Below are 15,559 nucleotides of genomic sequence, written 5' to 3' on the forward strand. Positions count from 1 at the left end.
CAGCATATGCCCTGGTTTAATGTAGGTCAAATAATACTGCATGTCTCACAAAAATTTTCCCTGAATACCTCTTCTTTTTCACATCTGCATAAACATTCTAGCTGTTGAATACCTACATATTGGTAAATATGAGTAGCATATAGTTCTACCGGTCTTCATGGTAGAAGAATTCAAAGCCTTCTAAATAAAAAATAAAATCAATCACCTGTTATCAGGTGGATTTTAAAAAGAGATACTCTTAAATGCATCTGGTGCCAAGCTGATTTTACCACTGACTGTCATATGAACCATCAAACAAGTTCAGTGAAAGTATGGGCCCCATTCACTATTTACAGTATTTCATTTTTAATAATTCCTTCAAATTATTGCCCTGCTGTAGATCTGCAATAAAATAACACCTATGCAGGCTTGTTTACAATAAAAAACTGCATGTAAGGGGACAATGATAGAACTGTTAATAGTGATTTGAAATATATTTCTGAGTAAGGAGCATGCAGTTCGAAGAACTTCTAAGTATCAGATGAGTTATGGCAAGATTGGAGTTTGCTCTGAATAAGCTACTTACAGCTATACCAGGGGCACCAACGGGACCCTGGAGACCTGGTGGACCCGGGGGACCCTGCAACAAACAAACATCCAAAATGAAAAGTTAGTGATTATGGCATCTGGAATGAGATTAAAAGCAAGTATAGAGACAACCCTATTTGCATGATCAAGGTCTATTAAGCATTTCTACATTTCTCCATAGAGAATGTAGCATTATTCACAAGTCTTTTCCATTCAGTACCAACAATCATTATTTGTTTATCTCTCAAAAACTCAGACTTGCACATCTATGATAGACTTAATACTGGCATTTATTGAAAGCACACTTGTAATGTTTCAGAATATTTAAAATAGATTCCCATGCAAACATGACTCAAAATGAATTTATTTTTTTTTTAAATATCAGACCTTTCAATGAGATTTGTGCAGAAAACTTCAACCTTTAAAGCATCATCTAACAACCTATCTTTAAATGGAATTCTTATTATTTGGGTTAGTTTTTTATGAAATTGCAACAGCACAAAGCTTATTTTGACCTCCAGGAGACATGAAAAAGTCTAAGTTCTTGTTGAGCACTGGGAGTCACATTCTCTTTGATATTAAGTCTCTTTTCAACAGAATGGCAAAAAATATGTCTCTGAGAGGAATTTCTTAATTTTTTCAGTCTCCTTACAGAATAATAACTTTCCAAGTTATATTGCACATAATTTAGAAGTCAGTTATGCAGATGTGATGTAATGAAGATATCTAATAGAGTATGGGAGTACAAGATACTAGTTTATGATGGGGTTAAAATTATGTGGTAGGTTGAATATGGTTTTTGCACAAGCTAGAGAGACTAGACTGATAAAGAGTGAAGCTAAGAAAGTATAAAACCTTACACCTGGCAATGGCTGAGTTCTAGTCTGCTATTTCAGATGGCAAGGAAATTGTCTGCAGTTTCTAGGCTGGGAATTCTAATTTAGTGCGGAATAGTGCTTTGATTTAAAGACCTTACTAGGGCTAAAATTAGATTATTCTGCCCTTTATAGGGAGATTAGGAAAAGGGACTTCTTAAGTCTTGTAGTCTCTTTCTTTGGGTTCTATGTATATTTTAGAGTATCTATCTTATCTTCTAGGGAGTTTGAAGTGTCAAGCTACGTATTTCTTCTCTTTTATAATTTTCTTTTCATCACAGACCTGATGGCAATAGGTGAAGCAAAGCTTTTTAGCCTTTATGGTGACATATCTAAATGAAAGGACTCCTAGGAATGCTCCTATGGACTGGGAAGGTTACCATGAGAAAGGGAATTAGCATGCATGAATTTTTTTAAAAAAATCATATTGGAACAGATTGCTTCTACACTATGCAGGATGCTTCTACCTGCTCCTTCATTTTACAGGGCCCAGAACGAGATCTACACAATTTTAATCTCATGTAAATACTCATTTTGATATAAAGTATTGTTGGAAAGTACTTTATAATTGATTACTGAGAATTTATTTGGTCACACAGCCAGACTCTTTTTTCCATTGCTCTGGAGGGCAAATGTGGAGAGACTGATCAGAATCATCAGGAGAGAATCTTCAGTTAATAAAGGCAGCTGTGGTAGCTGTGGAGGTTTTGAAGCTCAAGAGAGGATGTACATCAACAATAAAATAGTGCTGTCCCTAGCTAGGATATGGCAACATAGTATTTTTTGTTAGGCACAGCATAGTTAAACCCCCAAACAGAAATCCTTGTTAGTTTCAATGGGGAATTGGAAGATGTTTCCAGCTCTTCTCAAACAAGAAAGAGGGATTAATTCTGCTTTGCTCAGGGTCCTTGCTGTGATTAGGCTCTAAATGCCCACCAAGGCTTTTGTGGGTGTCTAGGTATTGTGAATATCTACTCTTTATGTGCTGTGATTTCAGAACTAGGTACTTACTTCCTCTTCAGAATCTTTCAGAGGTGACCAACAAGGCCTTTCCTCCCTGCCCCAATATACATCTGTCAGCATGTTGAAAGGAAAACAGATTTGAAATAAACACATTCTGAAATTGTCAGGGTTGAATGACTGCAATTGAGGGCAAATAGGATTCAATACACCTGACTTCAAATGGGGTAACATTCATTTCAGCTGAGCAGGCCCAGACACTGAATCCTGTATTTCAAGGAAAACATATTATATTCCCAAATGCCTTAAACCTTGAGACTGAGAGTACAGGATAAGTTCTCAAATGATTATGCTGCTGACGCTTTATTTGTAAAGCAGGTCTGCTGGAACATGCCCAGATACATTAGTACTCACTATGGGAACTGTGGTCACAGTCTAATGCTCAGCATAACTAGTTATGCTAAAATGATCTGAAATAGAAAACTACAGCATGTGTTTTTCTGAATTTCTCTGATGCAGAAGCATCTCTAATGAAGAGGCATGTCAAAGGGGAAAACAGAAGGGTAAGCATGTGATCACATGCAAAGCCCAAAGTGGAGCTGGACTATGACCTTCTTGATATGCTTCCTCTGCCCTTTCCTTTAAACGCCAGATTTTTCTGTGTACACAGGGCCTGTACTGTTACAAACCTCTTCAGGTGGACAAAGAGGACCTGCATATATCTCTATGTATCCCACAGCTGGTTTACAACTACAACAGCAAATAGATGAGGATTGATTTTCACTGAGCTGGGAACAAGTCCATAGTTTTAAAACTGACTTTAAAAAATGTTTCCATTTGATGCATTAATTGTACCAAGTTAACCAAAGCATTCAGCTCAGATTATGCAGGAGTAATTTTAGTCTGAAGTAGAATTTATGTACAGCTTGGTTACATATAAGTTTCTTGGTAAACTGGGGTTTGTAATAGAAGTGCTCTCTCATTCATATGTGTAATATTACATTTCTTGTGTTAACAGGGAATTACAAATAGTTTATTATAGCACTTGTGATTTGATCTAATAAAATAAGATTGTGAAAAGTATGTGGTTTTTGCACTGGAAACTGCAGAAGTCTTTGTCACATAAATAATTGAAAAGGACAAGCTTATCTTTAAAAAAAACCCCTTGTCATTTTTTTGCACATGTTGTTGTCACATTTTTTTTCCTATGAAATTATCATAAAACTGTGATTTGCTTGAATTTAATGAATGAATATAAAACATCATCTGATTATGTGTAAGCCATAAACTTGGTGTAATTTTTAGAGGCAATCTACTTTTATGGTGCTCTATAAGTTGTTAATCATAAAAAGCACACAGTGTTTTCAACATAGTAAATATGCTTAATTATGAATACCCCTATGTTGAGTTCTGAGCTTTGCTAACTGTGAAAATTGATGAAATATAATAATAAAAAAAACTTTCTGCAATTACTTGTCCATTTTTTCTTAAGGAAGATTATTCAGATATAATGCCAGTTTATCTTGAAATTGAACAGAAGTGAAAACAAACCTTTTTTGAATTTTTGGGAAAGAAACCAAAACCAAACAGGAAAAAAAATGCTAGTTTTATTCTTTCTAGCTTCAAGTTTTACAGTGGAAAAAGCTTATCTTTATATTTCTGGCCTCAATCAAAAGAGGAAGTGCTTGAACTTTAGAAATAATTTTGAAGACAAAAACATTTCAAATTAAATCAGTAGAGGCCTGAGTAGTCCTAAGTTCACTAATAGGCCTAGTGATAATATTTGAAAACTTGTGTAAGCCATTTCATCTGATATCTTCGCTGTTCTGAAATGTTGCAATCAGTTAAATGTGCTCTCCAAGAATTAGATATTCTTTAAAGATTTTAAAACTATATTAGTACATTTCTCTACTGAGTCTTCATATTCTTCATCATTATGGCTAAGAAGCTAAAGCTGGGTATGTTCACACAATCCACTCAGTGAAGTTAACTTAAACACAGTATGAGAACGTATGTATATTCTTGGTCTCTCTCAGTTCAAATGTAGAATGGATGAATTAAAATTATATAGGAAGCATGCTTAGGAATGTAGTTTACCTATGTATTTTTTAATGATTCTGTAAGCTCAAGGAATATGAGAAATACTAAATATATGCATGGCTCTATAAACACAAACCTCTAGTGTTGCATTAAAACTCAACATTATTTTGAAGAAACATTTTTGAAGTGTGTCTTTGTTTCTGTTCATTGATGTAGCAAGGCTATCGGCATACTTCATGCATGAATACTTTTTATTTATGAAGAACGTAATGGACAAAGAATTTTACTACTCACATTTTCTCCCTTGTCGCCTTTACTACCTTTCTGACCCGGTTCACCAATTTCACCCTGTAATTGAAAGTTGAAAGTTAAACTTCTTGTTTAAAATGGTTTCCTTCACACTTAGCTGAAGTTGGTATCACAGTATCTTTAAAAGTTCCCTTTGATAAGATTATTCTGTGTTTTATGCTGCTGCTTCAAGTGTGAAGGCCTAAATGGGGCAATTCTGTATCGATCGATAGTATGTCATATTAATCCAGATATTGATTGCTATACTGCAAAGGGCAACAAGACCTGGCTTTGAAGTATAGTGCAACTGAGGTCTAAATAAAGGAAGTTGTGTTCCTCATGTCATCTTCAATATGAACTTATAATGAAAGCACCCTGATTTACAGACTCATCTAACTGTATGTGACTGAACTACTGCTTCTCACTGTATTGTACAATATTTCAAAACGCCAAAATTATTCAAACCACCAGGAAATCATGTCAGAAAAAAATGTTTTATTTATACAATAAGAAAACACAATTAAATTAAATCACGGAAAATACTCTCTGTGGGATAAATAACACTCATGCATCATAAAAATGAACCTCAAAGTTTTTACCTTTACCCTATGCTAACTAACAGAACAGTGCTGGATCAAGCAAACATGCAAGATGATCCTGAAAGGTGTCATGTCCTAAATTCTGCCAGAAGTCAGCAGGATACCTCTGCTGCTAACATATTGTTTTGACACTCTCAGCATATCAACAGTGGTTCCAAATCACTATACCTTACTGAGAATATTTTCTCCTAGTCATTCAGCAAACCACATTTCTAAAATAGGCAAAAATCAATTTTTACATCATCTGCCTTGATTTATTTTGCCACACTTTCAGCCTTGTTTCTTTGCCAGGATAAATGTTTACTAGTTCTTGAACACAAATCCCAATGTCCCATGGCATCAGATTATAGAAGGGTTCTTTAGGTTTTTTGCAGTGAGTGGAGGCAGTTTGGGGGAGGCAGGGGTAAGAGTTACTTCGTCACTGTATTTATTGTGAGGAAAGCTACAACCAGAGAACTGTACTGACAGATTTTCTCACAGATGCACTAATACCAATTATAATGACTCACCTTGTCACCATCTTCTCCGGGAGAACCACTAGGACCAGCAGGACCAGGAAGTCCTACAGGACCCTGTACTCCATCACGTCCAGCTGGACCTTGAGGACCTTTTTCACCCTGGTTTTGAAGAAAAGGAAGTGATCCACATTATCACAGGAGACTAATGAAGATTTTGGTACAGGGAGTCACATTACCAATACAAAATTAAAAAAAAAAAAAAACCAACAGAAAGGAAACTATAAAGGGAAGAGAATGTATTGGGAAATTATACTAAGTAATAATGGAAGCCGATGACAAATACGCTTGTACTCTAATGCAGAGTGGCTGGGGACAAAGTTTTAATGAAAGACTGGTTTGACAAACTTTTTTATTATATTCACTCCCTGCTGTGATAATAATGGATTTAACCCTTCTTGGGTGTTAGAGGGTATGACAACAAATGTTTTACTATTTACTTAATTGTAAATATAAAAGTAGTAGGTCAGGTATTCTGAGGATATGTTTAATAGGCAAATACTAGAGTGGGAAAAAGTAACATTCTGGAATAAAAAATCTGTGCTGTGATAATTTTATGTGACTCTCTGATTACTTACAGGAGCACCCTTCTCCCCTGCGGGGCCTGGAGGACCCTGAGGTCCAGGACGACCTGGCAGACCAATTGGGCCAGCAGTGCCTGCTGCTCCACGTTCCCCTGGTGAACCCTGGAAAGAAATAAAAAAGTATAAGAGAATTCTGATATAGCCCTGATAACTGTTGGTGGTTTTCATGACCCAGGTCAACAGAGAAGATACCTGTTATTCAGTGAGGTTCCAGCTGGTAGAAGGGTATACATTCAGCATGTGTGCAAGTAAAGAAAAATGCTGAAAGAACTAACCTGAAGTTCATACTCCATAGTTCTTATTCAGTACTAATTTTATTTTTTTTTCCTAAATACCCCTTCCTGTATCTTTTTCTTCATAATAGGAGTGTGCTTCAGCCTGTTTTCAAGAACTTTTTTCCCCGTGTTTCCAAAATACATTAACATACTACTTTGATAAAAGAATATTCACAATATTAAAATACAGAACTAACCCACACCACAACCCAAAGTTAATAATCTAATATTGCAAATTAAAGGGGAAAAGACAGGTCCCGTATGTGGAAAACACACTGAAATTGTGTATTCTGGAATATATTTTTACAGAAAATAATAGCAGAGAGGAATAATTTTTACTCTAACATCAATAAGCCTCACTTTTAAATGAGTCATATCATTGTCATTACTGTATTCCTTTAATTGTCTAAATAAGTTTGGTTTGGTTTTTTTTTCTATCTGAAACTACCAAAGCCGCAATAAGTGAAAATTTAGTTTCTACTTTCCCTGTCGGTTCTTTGTTTTGAAGCAGTGTAGGGCTTATGGCTGTTCCATAAAAAGCCAACCTTTCTTTTAAATATGTCAGTCTGCCACAGAGCCAAACTCCATAACCTTTCAATCTGCTGGATTGAGCAAACTAGACAAAATGGAGGGAATGACTAGGTATGTAGAAATCTGCAGTGCTGTAAAAACTAAGAGGCACCTGGGGTGGACTAAATTTTTCCTGTCTTATTTATTGCACTTTCTAAGAATACAGATGGCATATACTTTTAAGTAGTGCTGAAGGGGAAAAAGGAAAGGAAACAAGGTGTTCTGGTACTAAAAAACCTTCCTAAAAGGATACAAGGGAATAGATAACAGCATAGATTAGAACTTCTGCTCAAATAAATGGAATTTCAGAATCAAAATGTTAAATTTTGGTCTATACATATTTGTTCATCATTTAGTCAAAAGCCACAATGTGGAGTACTGATTTTAAATCCTTTCTGCAAGTTGTGTTGATTTCCGAACAGTGATCTATAACCAAAGTTCTCTGTAACTCATAAGCAAAGAAATGGACACCTGTTTGGAGGCACACCATAGCAAGAAAATGACAGGGAGCAAAAGACATTTACACTCAAATTCCCAATATCTCCTTGATCACACAGACAGATTCTGATCAGGTATTCTTTCTGTATTTGTGAAATGGATTCATGATAGCATGGGGAAAACTTCCTGGGACTTGATACAGAGGTTAACTGCCATCTAAGCTGCTGCTTCCTCTCTCCACAAGAGCCAGCATGTGCAGGGAGACAGAAGCATATTGCTCTCCTGTGTACAGGCAGAGTGTGGAGAATGGTAAAGCTTCTTTGTGCTTTTTTGTACCATCACTGGCTGAGAACTCTGACAGGAAATCCAGCTTTGCCAGTCCTGATACTTCCTGAGGATTCGAGATGCTGTACATCCTTCCTCTGTCCTGTAGATAGGGCAGCATGGGAACAACGACAATGGAGTATTCTGTTCCATTATATTCTACGTATGAGCTAGTCTTGTGCTTACAAGTCTAATGGGAAGAACTATTTCACTAATAGCAACACAGTTAACCTTGAAATTTGTGGACTCACTGGAAACTGAGAAGCAAAGAAAGCTGTCCTCTCCCTCTAAATTTCTATATTTTCACACTTTTGCAGCATCTTTGTTTTCTGTCTTTTAAATAATTTACATTTTTTGTATCAACAGAGGACTGTTAAATGTTTGTTTGCTGTACAGTAATATTCCCCCAGCTTTTCAGCTTAACACCTACAAGATAGTTTGTAACACTTCAAAGTTACTGATAATTTCACTTTTCCAACTGAAATACTGGAAGAGGGGTGATACATTATGGAATGGCTTCAATTAAGGAATGGAGTTGAGTATGGCTTGAAGGTTTGCTTGACATAACTAGGCCGCTCTTAGCATAAGTATGAGTTAGCAAATACTGTGAGTTCTTGTTTTTTTTTTTTTAAGATGTTTTAACTTGGCTAACCATAAACAGGGGCCTACCCCTCTGCAGGGGTATGATATGCTGCCTTTAGGCACGTATGCCTTGCTATCTAGGAAACCATAAAACTAGTTACAATAGAAAAATAGAGCACTAAAGTTTTGTAACCACAAAACTTTTTGTTTATTGTTTGTTTATTGGGGATTAACCACAAAATGTATGGAATGTTTGATAAAAATGCTATATAAGCTGACTTAAATTTTACCTCGGTGGAGGTGCATTTTGTAGGGTGCAGACCCTATGCTCTCCCTGTCGGTGAAAATAAAGGTGCTTTGGCCTACAGTTCGTCTGTGAGTCAGTTCCTTTGAATCAGGCTAAGTAATGTGTTGTAGCCTGAAGTTCTGACTAGCCAGTTTTTTTCCATGTTTAAGCAAGATCAAATGTGCTGGCTCTTGGAACATTGGAATTTTAAGCTACTTTCACCCATGAGGGACCATTTTTTTGCTTTTATTCATGACATACTTTTCCTGGACTGACCTCATCAGCATAACTGGTAGTAATTACATAATAAGGTGCTTTTCCCTCCAGATAACTGTGGTAAAAGAGAACGCTGAATGGTTGCTCCACATATTTTTGCAAATTATCTCAGTAAGATTTAATTTTGCATGAGTGTTCAAAAAACATATTTGTGCAGGACTCATAGATGACTTTATCCTTCCAGTTGTTGGTTGGGTTTTTTTAAGTCAGGGTGGATGCCTAGTTTCAGTCCTATTTCTGTTATTTTAGTTTCTAAGACTCAGTGAATTCAACAAGAAAAATTCACTACCCTGCAGCCATACTACCATGGTCTCTGATCTTGTCTGCTCTCATAAGCTAAACAATTTTAGGTCATCTCATCAGTAGGATGCAAGAATAGAGAGGAAAAAAAATCCAGATAACTCATAGATCTTTCCTATATCAGACAGCAGACACTAACACTGGCCAGAATTTCTAGTAGTTCTTTTAACTCAGCCAACTTCTTAGGTTTATCTTTGTATCATTTTTATTTGTTATACTTAAATTTCACATGAGTTATGAACAGGAAGTACACCTTCTGCTTTCAAGGATCCTCTCATTTCTCTGTGAGAATGGCCTCTGATCAAAGCAGAACACATTAAATTATAGTCACAACTCAGAAAAGCATTTTAGGCAGCTTCTTAAGTCTGTTCTCTCTTTCTATGTTCATTATCTTTCTTTGTCACTCTGTCCCACTATGAAACAATCCCCTTATATTACTAAACTCCTTGTTAACCTGTGGTCTTGCAGAGGTACTCACATCCTGGAATCTTTTTATTAATTTAGGGGGGTTTCTAAGAACTTTTCTACAGAATGGAAGTGTCATGCTTTGTCTTGTATTTCTCTTATACAGACTATAAACTCATTAGTAACCTGTTTTTATCTCTCTGTGGAGAGATATGTAATTATAGGTATCATATAGATCACATAGTAGTAGCAATACTTTTTACTGATGGCTAACAAAATGCTCAACAAGTGAAGATCCCCATGACTGAAAAATGTTATCAGACAGAGGAAGATAGTTCTAGATAGCTCAGTATTGATAATTGGGTAGCCTACAGCTGGCTTATTCTGAGTCCAATTTGGGCATCCTTTTCCCAAATGAGCTAATGAAAAATGACTGCCTGACATTCCAAAGAGCTTTCTCTCATCAGCATTCAGCATTCCACACAGTAGTATGAGAAGGGAAGAAAACAAACAGAAGATAAAGATAGCAGATAAAAGAGAACTGTTAAAAAAAAAAACAACACAAAAAACCCCAAAACCCAAACAAAAAAACCACACAAAAAAAACAGAAAAAAACTTGCTCTGGAGTGCATTCATGCATCTCTTTCTTTTGTCCAAATCCCTCTAAGCACAGTAATTGGCATTCACAGTATTTGGAGCGGTCATTTGTTTGGTATGCACTAGCCAAATAAAGCTTATAATTGACTGTATATGCTAGTTAGAAGCAATTGGTATTGGCAGGGAATTGGAGGAAAATCATCCAGTGGCATGAATTCTCTTCCTATTATAAATGGCATATGAAGACTCCATTATAATTACACTTCTGTGTGTAGCCTCTGTTGTCTAAAAATAGATGGGACTATTTGATGCTCATGGTCTACTATGAGCTACTGTGAAAAAAAGCAAACTATTGTGGTTTAATTGTGGTCCTTGCAGATGCACAGAAACCCAGTATTAAGAGCACCTATGCATCTTTTTTCACTGAAAAACACTTTGAAGATAACAAGTTAGTAATTAAAGATGAAATAGAAAGAAGATCCCACTAAGAACTTCTGGAATGCTCTCAGGTCAGCTTGGTGCTGTTTGTGCCTTAAGTGGCCTTCTTGCACTACAGTGAACTCAAAGTATATTTAAAAAAAAAAAAAAAAAGTTTACCCTTCAAACTCTCTTTCCTCTCTGCTCACAATTCCTGCTACACCTACATCTATTTCTCAAAGATCAGAAAAACAATATGCAAAAAATTCTGACCTTCCTAAGTGATTCTTTCAATGACTATGTTTACCTTCGCAGGAAGTATAGCGACAACAGGAATGGATTTATAAAGTGAAGAAGCAGTTGGTAATGTGCTCCTGACACCCATACTCTATATTTCTGGACTATAGTTCATAATAATTCTAGTCTGGCACTGAACTCCCATTGGCTGGTGGGTATTAGAAGTGCTCCTGGAATTTCTCTTCCAATTTAGTTTCACATGAAAGCAATACTGTTCATAAGCTCCAAGAGAGCTCCATGATTTGAAACGAAGGATGGTAAATGGGGATGATTGAGACATTAACCTCAAAAAGGTTCTGATGTTTTGAACTAAAACACTAATGTATACACAACCTATAAGAATTAGAAAAACATGGATCATCTGAATTTAAATTCAAACACATGTATTTCAGAATATGGACAACCATCACTAAACAAGATATATGCTTTTGCCTCACAACCTTACGTGATGCATATTTATGAGAAACTATGATACCAGTGGCACAGCTACTGTGTGGCATCCTGTCTGAGAAAGTGGGGTGTGTTAAATGTCAGGTATGCTTGTGCTGTCCAGTTTGTCCATGCTCAGAAGAGTTCTGGTTCATTGCACCTGAACTAATTATCTGCTTGAGAGGTTAGTGCAGCCTTAGGGCCTCCTTTACAAAAAAACCAAGATATGACCTTTAGATTGAAGAGACTATTCTGGTCTATGCTTTCTTGATTTTGATTCATCTTTTCTTCTAACAGTTCAGGTTCTTCAGATAGGGTGCGATGGTATCCCTTTTGACTCTCCCTACTAGCTTCCATTCCATTCCATTCCATTCCATTCCATTCCATTCCATTCCATTCCATTCCATTCCCAGCTACCTTGTTTTGGTGCCTTTTGGGAATGTATATGTACTGCATGGTGTAAAGAAGTACTGTAAATCACAAATGCAAGTTCTTGACTTAAAGAATAGAATCTTAAGGGCATTAAGAATTTGATAATTAATTTTAAGAATTCAAGTACCAAATATTAAGAAATCAAGAACTAAATCTGAAAAGTGTGCTATAGCAGATCTTTTCCAATAATGTAGAAATAATCCAAAAGCAAGAACCTTTATATTAAGGTTTTTTTCCCTCCTTGTTTAATGTATTCTAATCTCAATATGAATTGCAGCAACATAAGAGAGCTTTATTGTTGAATACATAGAATTTCAGCTCCTCCATTACTTTTTTATGTAGCGGGAATAGCTGTGATGATTTTTTTTTTTTTTTTTTACTTCAGTTGCACTGAATGAAAGAAATAAGTTGACAAGATGACTGTCAAAATCTACACAATTCACATTTGGGAATAACTGTATCATGTTTTCAACACCAGTGCATCCTTGTAGAACTTCCTTGCATAAAAAATGACAACAGAGAATAGGTAAGTTTAAGCATATCATACTTCAAATACCTTTCAGTGGATAACTGCCAGAAACTGACGTGAAAGAAGCAGCAGACGTATAAATAGTAGAAGTCCAAACATGAAACAAAAATCTAAATGTAAACAACTGTTGAGCACAGGACCATCTAGAAAAAGCCTAGTCATGCTACTCAAGGGAGAATAATTTACTGGTTTTGAGGAATGAGTACATATCACTGCTTTTCTCTCTATCATAATCATAAAGAAAAAAACAACTACAACAACACAAAAAGTTGGCAAAGTTATTTTTATGCCTATGTTGAGCTTAAAATATTGAGAAGGAATAGTACTGCATGACATGATTTACATAGCTCCTATTAGCCAGGCAAACATAATTTGTAACAGTTTCATTGATCATGCATGCTCCACACAAGAAGTACAGTAACGATAAAGTCTTCAAAGTAATGGATGGTTTTGATCATCTTATATTCTAAAATTCTTATCTAATTGTATAACGCATCATTTCTTTCCATATTCATAAAATGGTGTTGTTAATAAACCATTCTTATATTCTTGCATGATCTATTTTCCCTTGGATTTCAATGGGAGATTTCAAGTTGCATGTTACTATTTTCCAAAATAAGACTCTTTTTTACAATGATCATCATAATTTCTCAAAGTTCTTAAGCTTGCTCTACAGTTTTTCCCTTTTCCTACAGAATCTAAACTTTCATCGAAAAATATTTTTTTCAATGTAGATACTGTGGCAAAAAAAATGATATACAATGCCTGCTGCTATATCATTCTCTGTTCCTATTTCAAAGCACTTCAAAACAGGATTAAGATGTGTTCTCTTCTTTAACTATGTTGATGTCTCCTAACTCTGAGTGAAAAATCTCAATAGATTCTGAGAGGACTGTCTTCAAACTTTTTTTTTTTTTAAGATGATAGTAAATAAATAAAAAATTGTAAAATAGTGGTGGAAAGAAATAGGCTTTGTGACATTTCCCAACTATACAGAAATTACTGAAAATGAGTAGAATATTTATCAGTTTTGTTCTTTATGGATGAAACATTCTGCTACCCAATGTAAACAGAAAGAATCTTTTTCACAATGAGTTAAAATGAATCAAAACTTACACATAGGCCGCTATATGGTTCAAAATATTAGATACAGTAATAAGGGGAAAAAAGTAGTGATGCCACATATTTAAAAGCTAGCTTAGGCTATGCAGAACACCAGCAATATTTTTAACATTATGTGGGTCAACTGTATGAGTGAACTGCTGTTGTACAAAGGGGACGCAGCTGTATTGGGTTTGTGTGGCAAGGTTTTGGTAGTGGGGTGGGGGGGCTGCAGAGCTGTCTTCTGTGAGAAGATGCCAGAAGCTTCCCCTATGTCCAACAGAGCCAATGCCAGCCGGCTCTGAGACAGACCCGCCACTGGCCAAGGCCGAGCCCATCAGCAACAGTGGTAGTGCCTCTGTGATAACAGATTTAAGAAGGGGAAAAAAACTTGCTGTGGCACAGAAACTGCAGCTGGAGAGAGGAGTGAGAACATGTGAGAGAAACAACCCTGCAGACCTCAGGTCAGTGAAGAAGGAGGGGCAGGAGATGCTCCAGGTGCCAGAGCAGAGATTCCCCTGCAGCCCGTGGGGAAGACCACGGTGAGGCAGGCTGTCCCCCTGCAGGCCAGGGAGGTCCACGGTGGGGCAGATATCCACCTGCAGCCTGTGGAGGACCCCATGCTGGAGCAGGTGGATGTGCCTGAAAGAGGCCGTGACTCCGTGGGAAGCCCACACTGGAGCAAGCTCCTGGCAGGACCTGTGGACCCTTGGAGAGAGGAGCCCATGCTGGAGAAGCATTTCTGGCAGGACTTGTGATCCTGCGGGGGACTCACACTGGAGCAGTGTGCTCCTGAAGGACTGCATGCCATGGAAAGGACTTACGCTGGAGCAGTTTGTGAAGAACTGCAGCCCGTGTAATACTGTTTATATTTCCATAAAATTATTATGTTTACTTACAACTGGGCCAGGTGGGCCTTGTGGGCCTTCCCCTCCCTTCAGACCAGCTGGACCCTAAAAAATAATAATAAAAAAAAGCTTATTTCTTACACTGGAAAGTTCAAGAGTATTTTTACAACACACGTAATAGGAAGAATGTAAAAATCCAAAACCAAAAAACTGAATAAATTCCTTTTTGCTTATATAGCCAACGATATTCAACAATGTTGGATGCTTGATTTCTGTTCTCCTATTGCATTCATTTTTAAGCACAGTAGAAGGTTCCATGAAATAAAAGACTTAATCCATTGTTTCTTGTATTTAGAAACATCATGACAATTGTTCTAGTGCTTGTATCATACCTGTGCACCTGGAAGGCCTCTCTCTCCAGGGAAACCACGAAGACCTGCTGGTCCATCTTTCCCAGGAATGCCTTGAGGGCCTGGGTCACCCTTGGAAACACATTACATTTTGATTAAAAAAAAAATGTTTAAAATGCTTATGTTAGTTATTAAATGAGTGACGAAAATGAAATACCAGATCCCAGTTATAGTAATGACAAAAAAGATTACGCCCCCACCTATTCAACCACTAATTCTTTTAATATTTTCAGTACAATAGTCTATCAATATGGTTAAATTTATAACAAGCTTTGACAAAATACAGTATTAGTTATAGAATATAAATAGTGAAAAACACAGCAAGGCATAAAAATATGTTTAAAGATACATTCATTGAAAATTTACAATGCCCATTTAAAATGGAAGGTTGAACAGAATTACATAGTAACTAGATAAGGAATATTTTTCTTGTGCCCCAATGGAGGCCAAAAAGTAAGGAAAGAGTTAAATTTGGTCAGTGAAATTCCACCTTGTAGCCAGTACTACACATCCTACTGTAAATGCCCATGTACAGTTTTCCACTTTGGTGTGAACATGTCATTACTATGTATTTCCATAGTGAATGTGTGGTATATGTAAACTGGTTTTTTTATT

At 36.5% G+C, this 15,559-nt stretch overlaps 1 protein-coding gene across 1 annotated transcript in view; it reads right to left on the reverse strand.

Annotated features, from left to right (window-relative positions):
* COL11A1 (collagen, type XI, alpha 1) overlaps positions 1 to 15,559 on the reverse strand; it is a 163,784-nt gene that overhangs the window by 37,768 nt on the left and 110,457 nt on the right. Inside the window, exons 40-45 of the mRNA XM_010563636.1 lie at positions 14,927 to 15,016; positions 14,586 to 14,639; positions 6,423 to 6,530; positions 5,839 to 5,946; positions 4,737 to 4,790; positions 566 to 619 (exon numbers count right to left, since the gene is read on the reverse strand). Of these exons, the coding sequence (XP_010561938.1) occupies positions 566 to 619; positions 4,737 to 4,790; positions 5,839 to 5,946; positions 6,423 to 6,530; positions 14,586 to 14,639; positions 14,927 to 15,016 (468 nt within the window). The remainder of the gene's footprint in view (positions 1 to 565; positions 620 to 4,736; positions 4,791 to 5,838; positions 5,947 to 6,422; positions 6,531 to 14,585; positions 14,640 to 14,926; positions 15,017 to 15,559) is intronic.

This window comes from Haliaeetus leucocephalus, unplaced genomic scaffold (assembly GCF_000737465.1).
Source record: "Haliaeetus leucocephalus isolate CR32 unplaced genomic scaffold, Haliaeetus_leucocephalus-4.0 Scaffold172, whole genome shotgun sequence".
Taxonomy (NCBI): Eukaryota; Metazoa; Chordata; class Aves; order Accipitriformes; family Accipitridae; genus Haliaeetus; species Haliaeetus leucocephalus.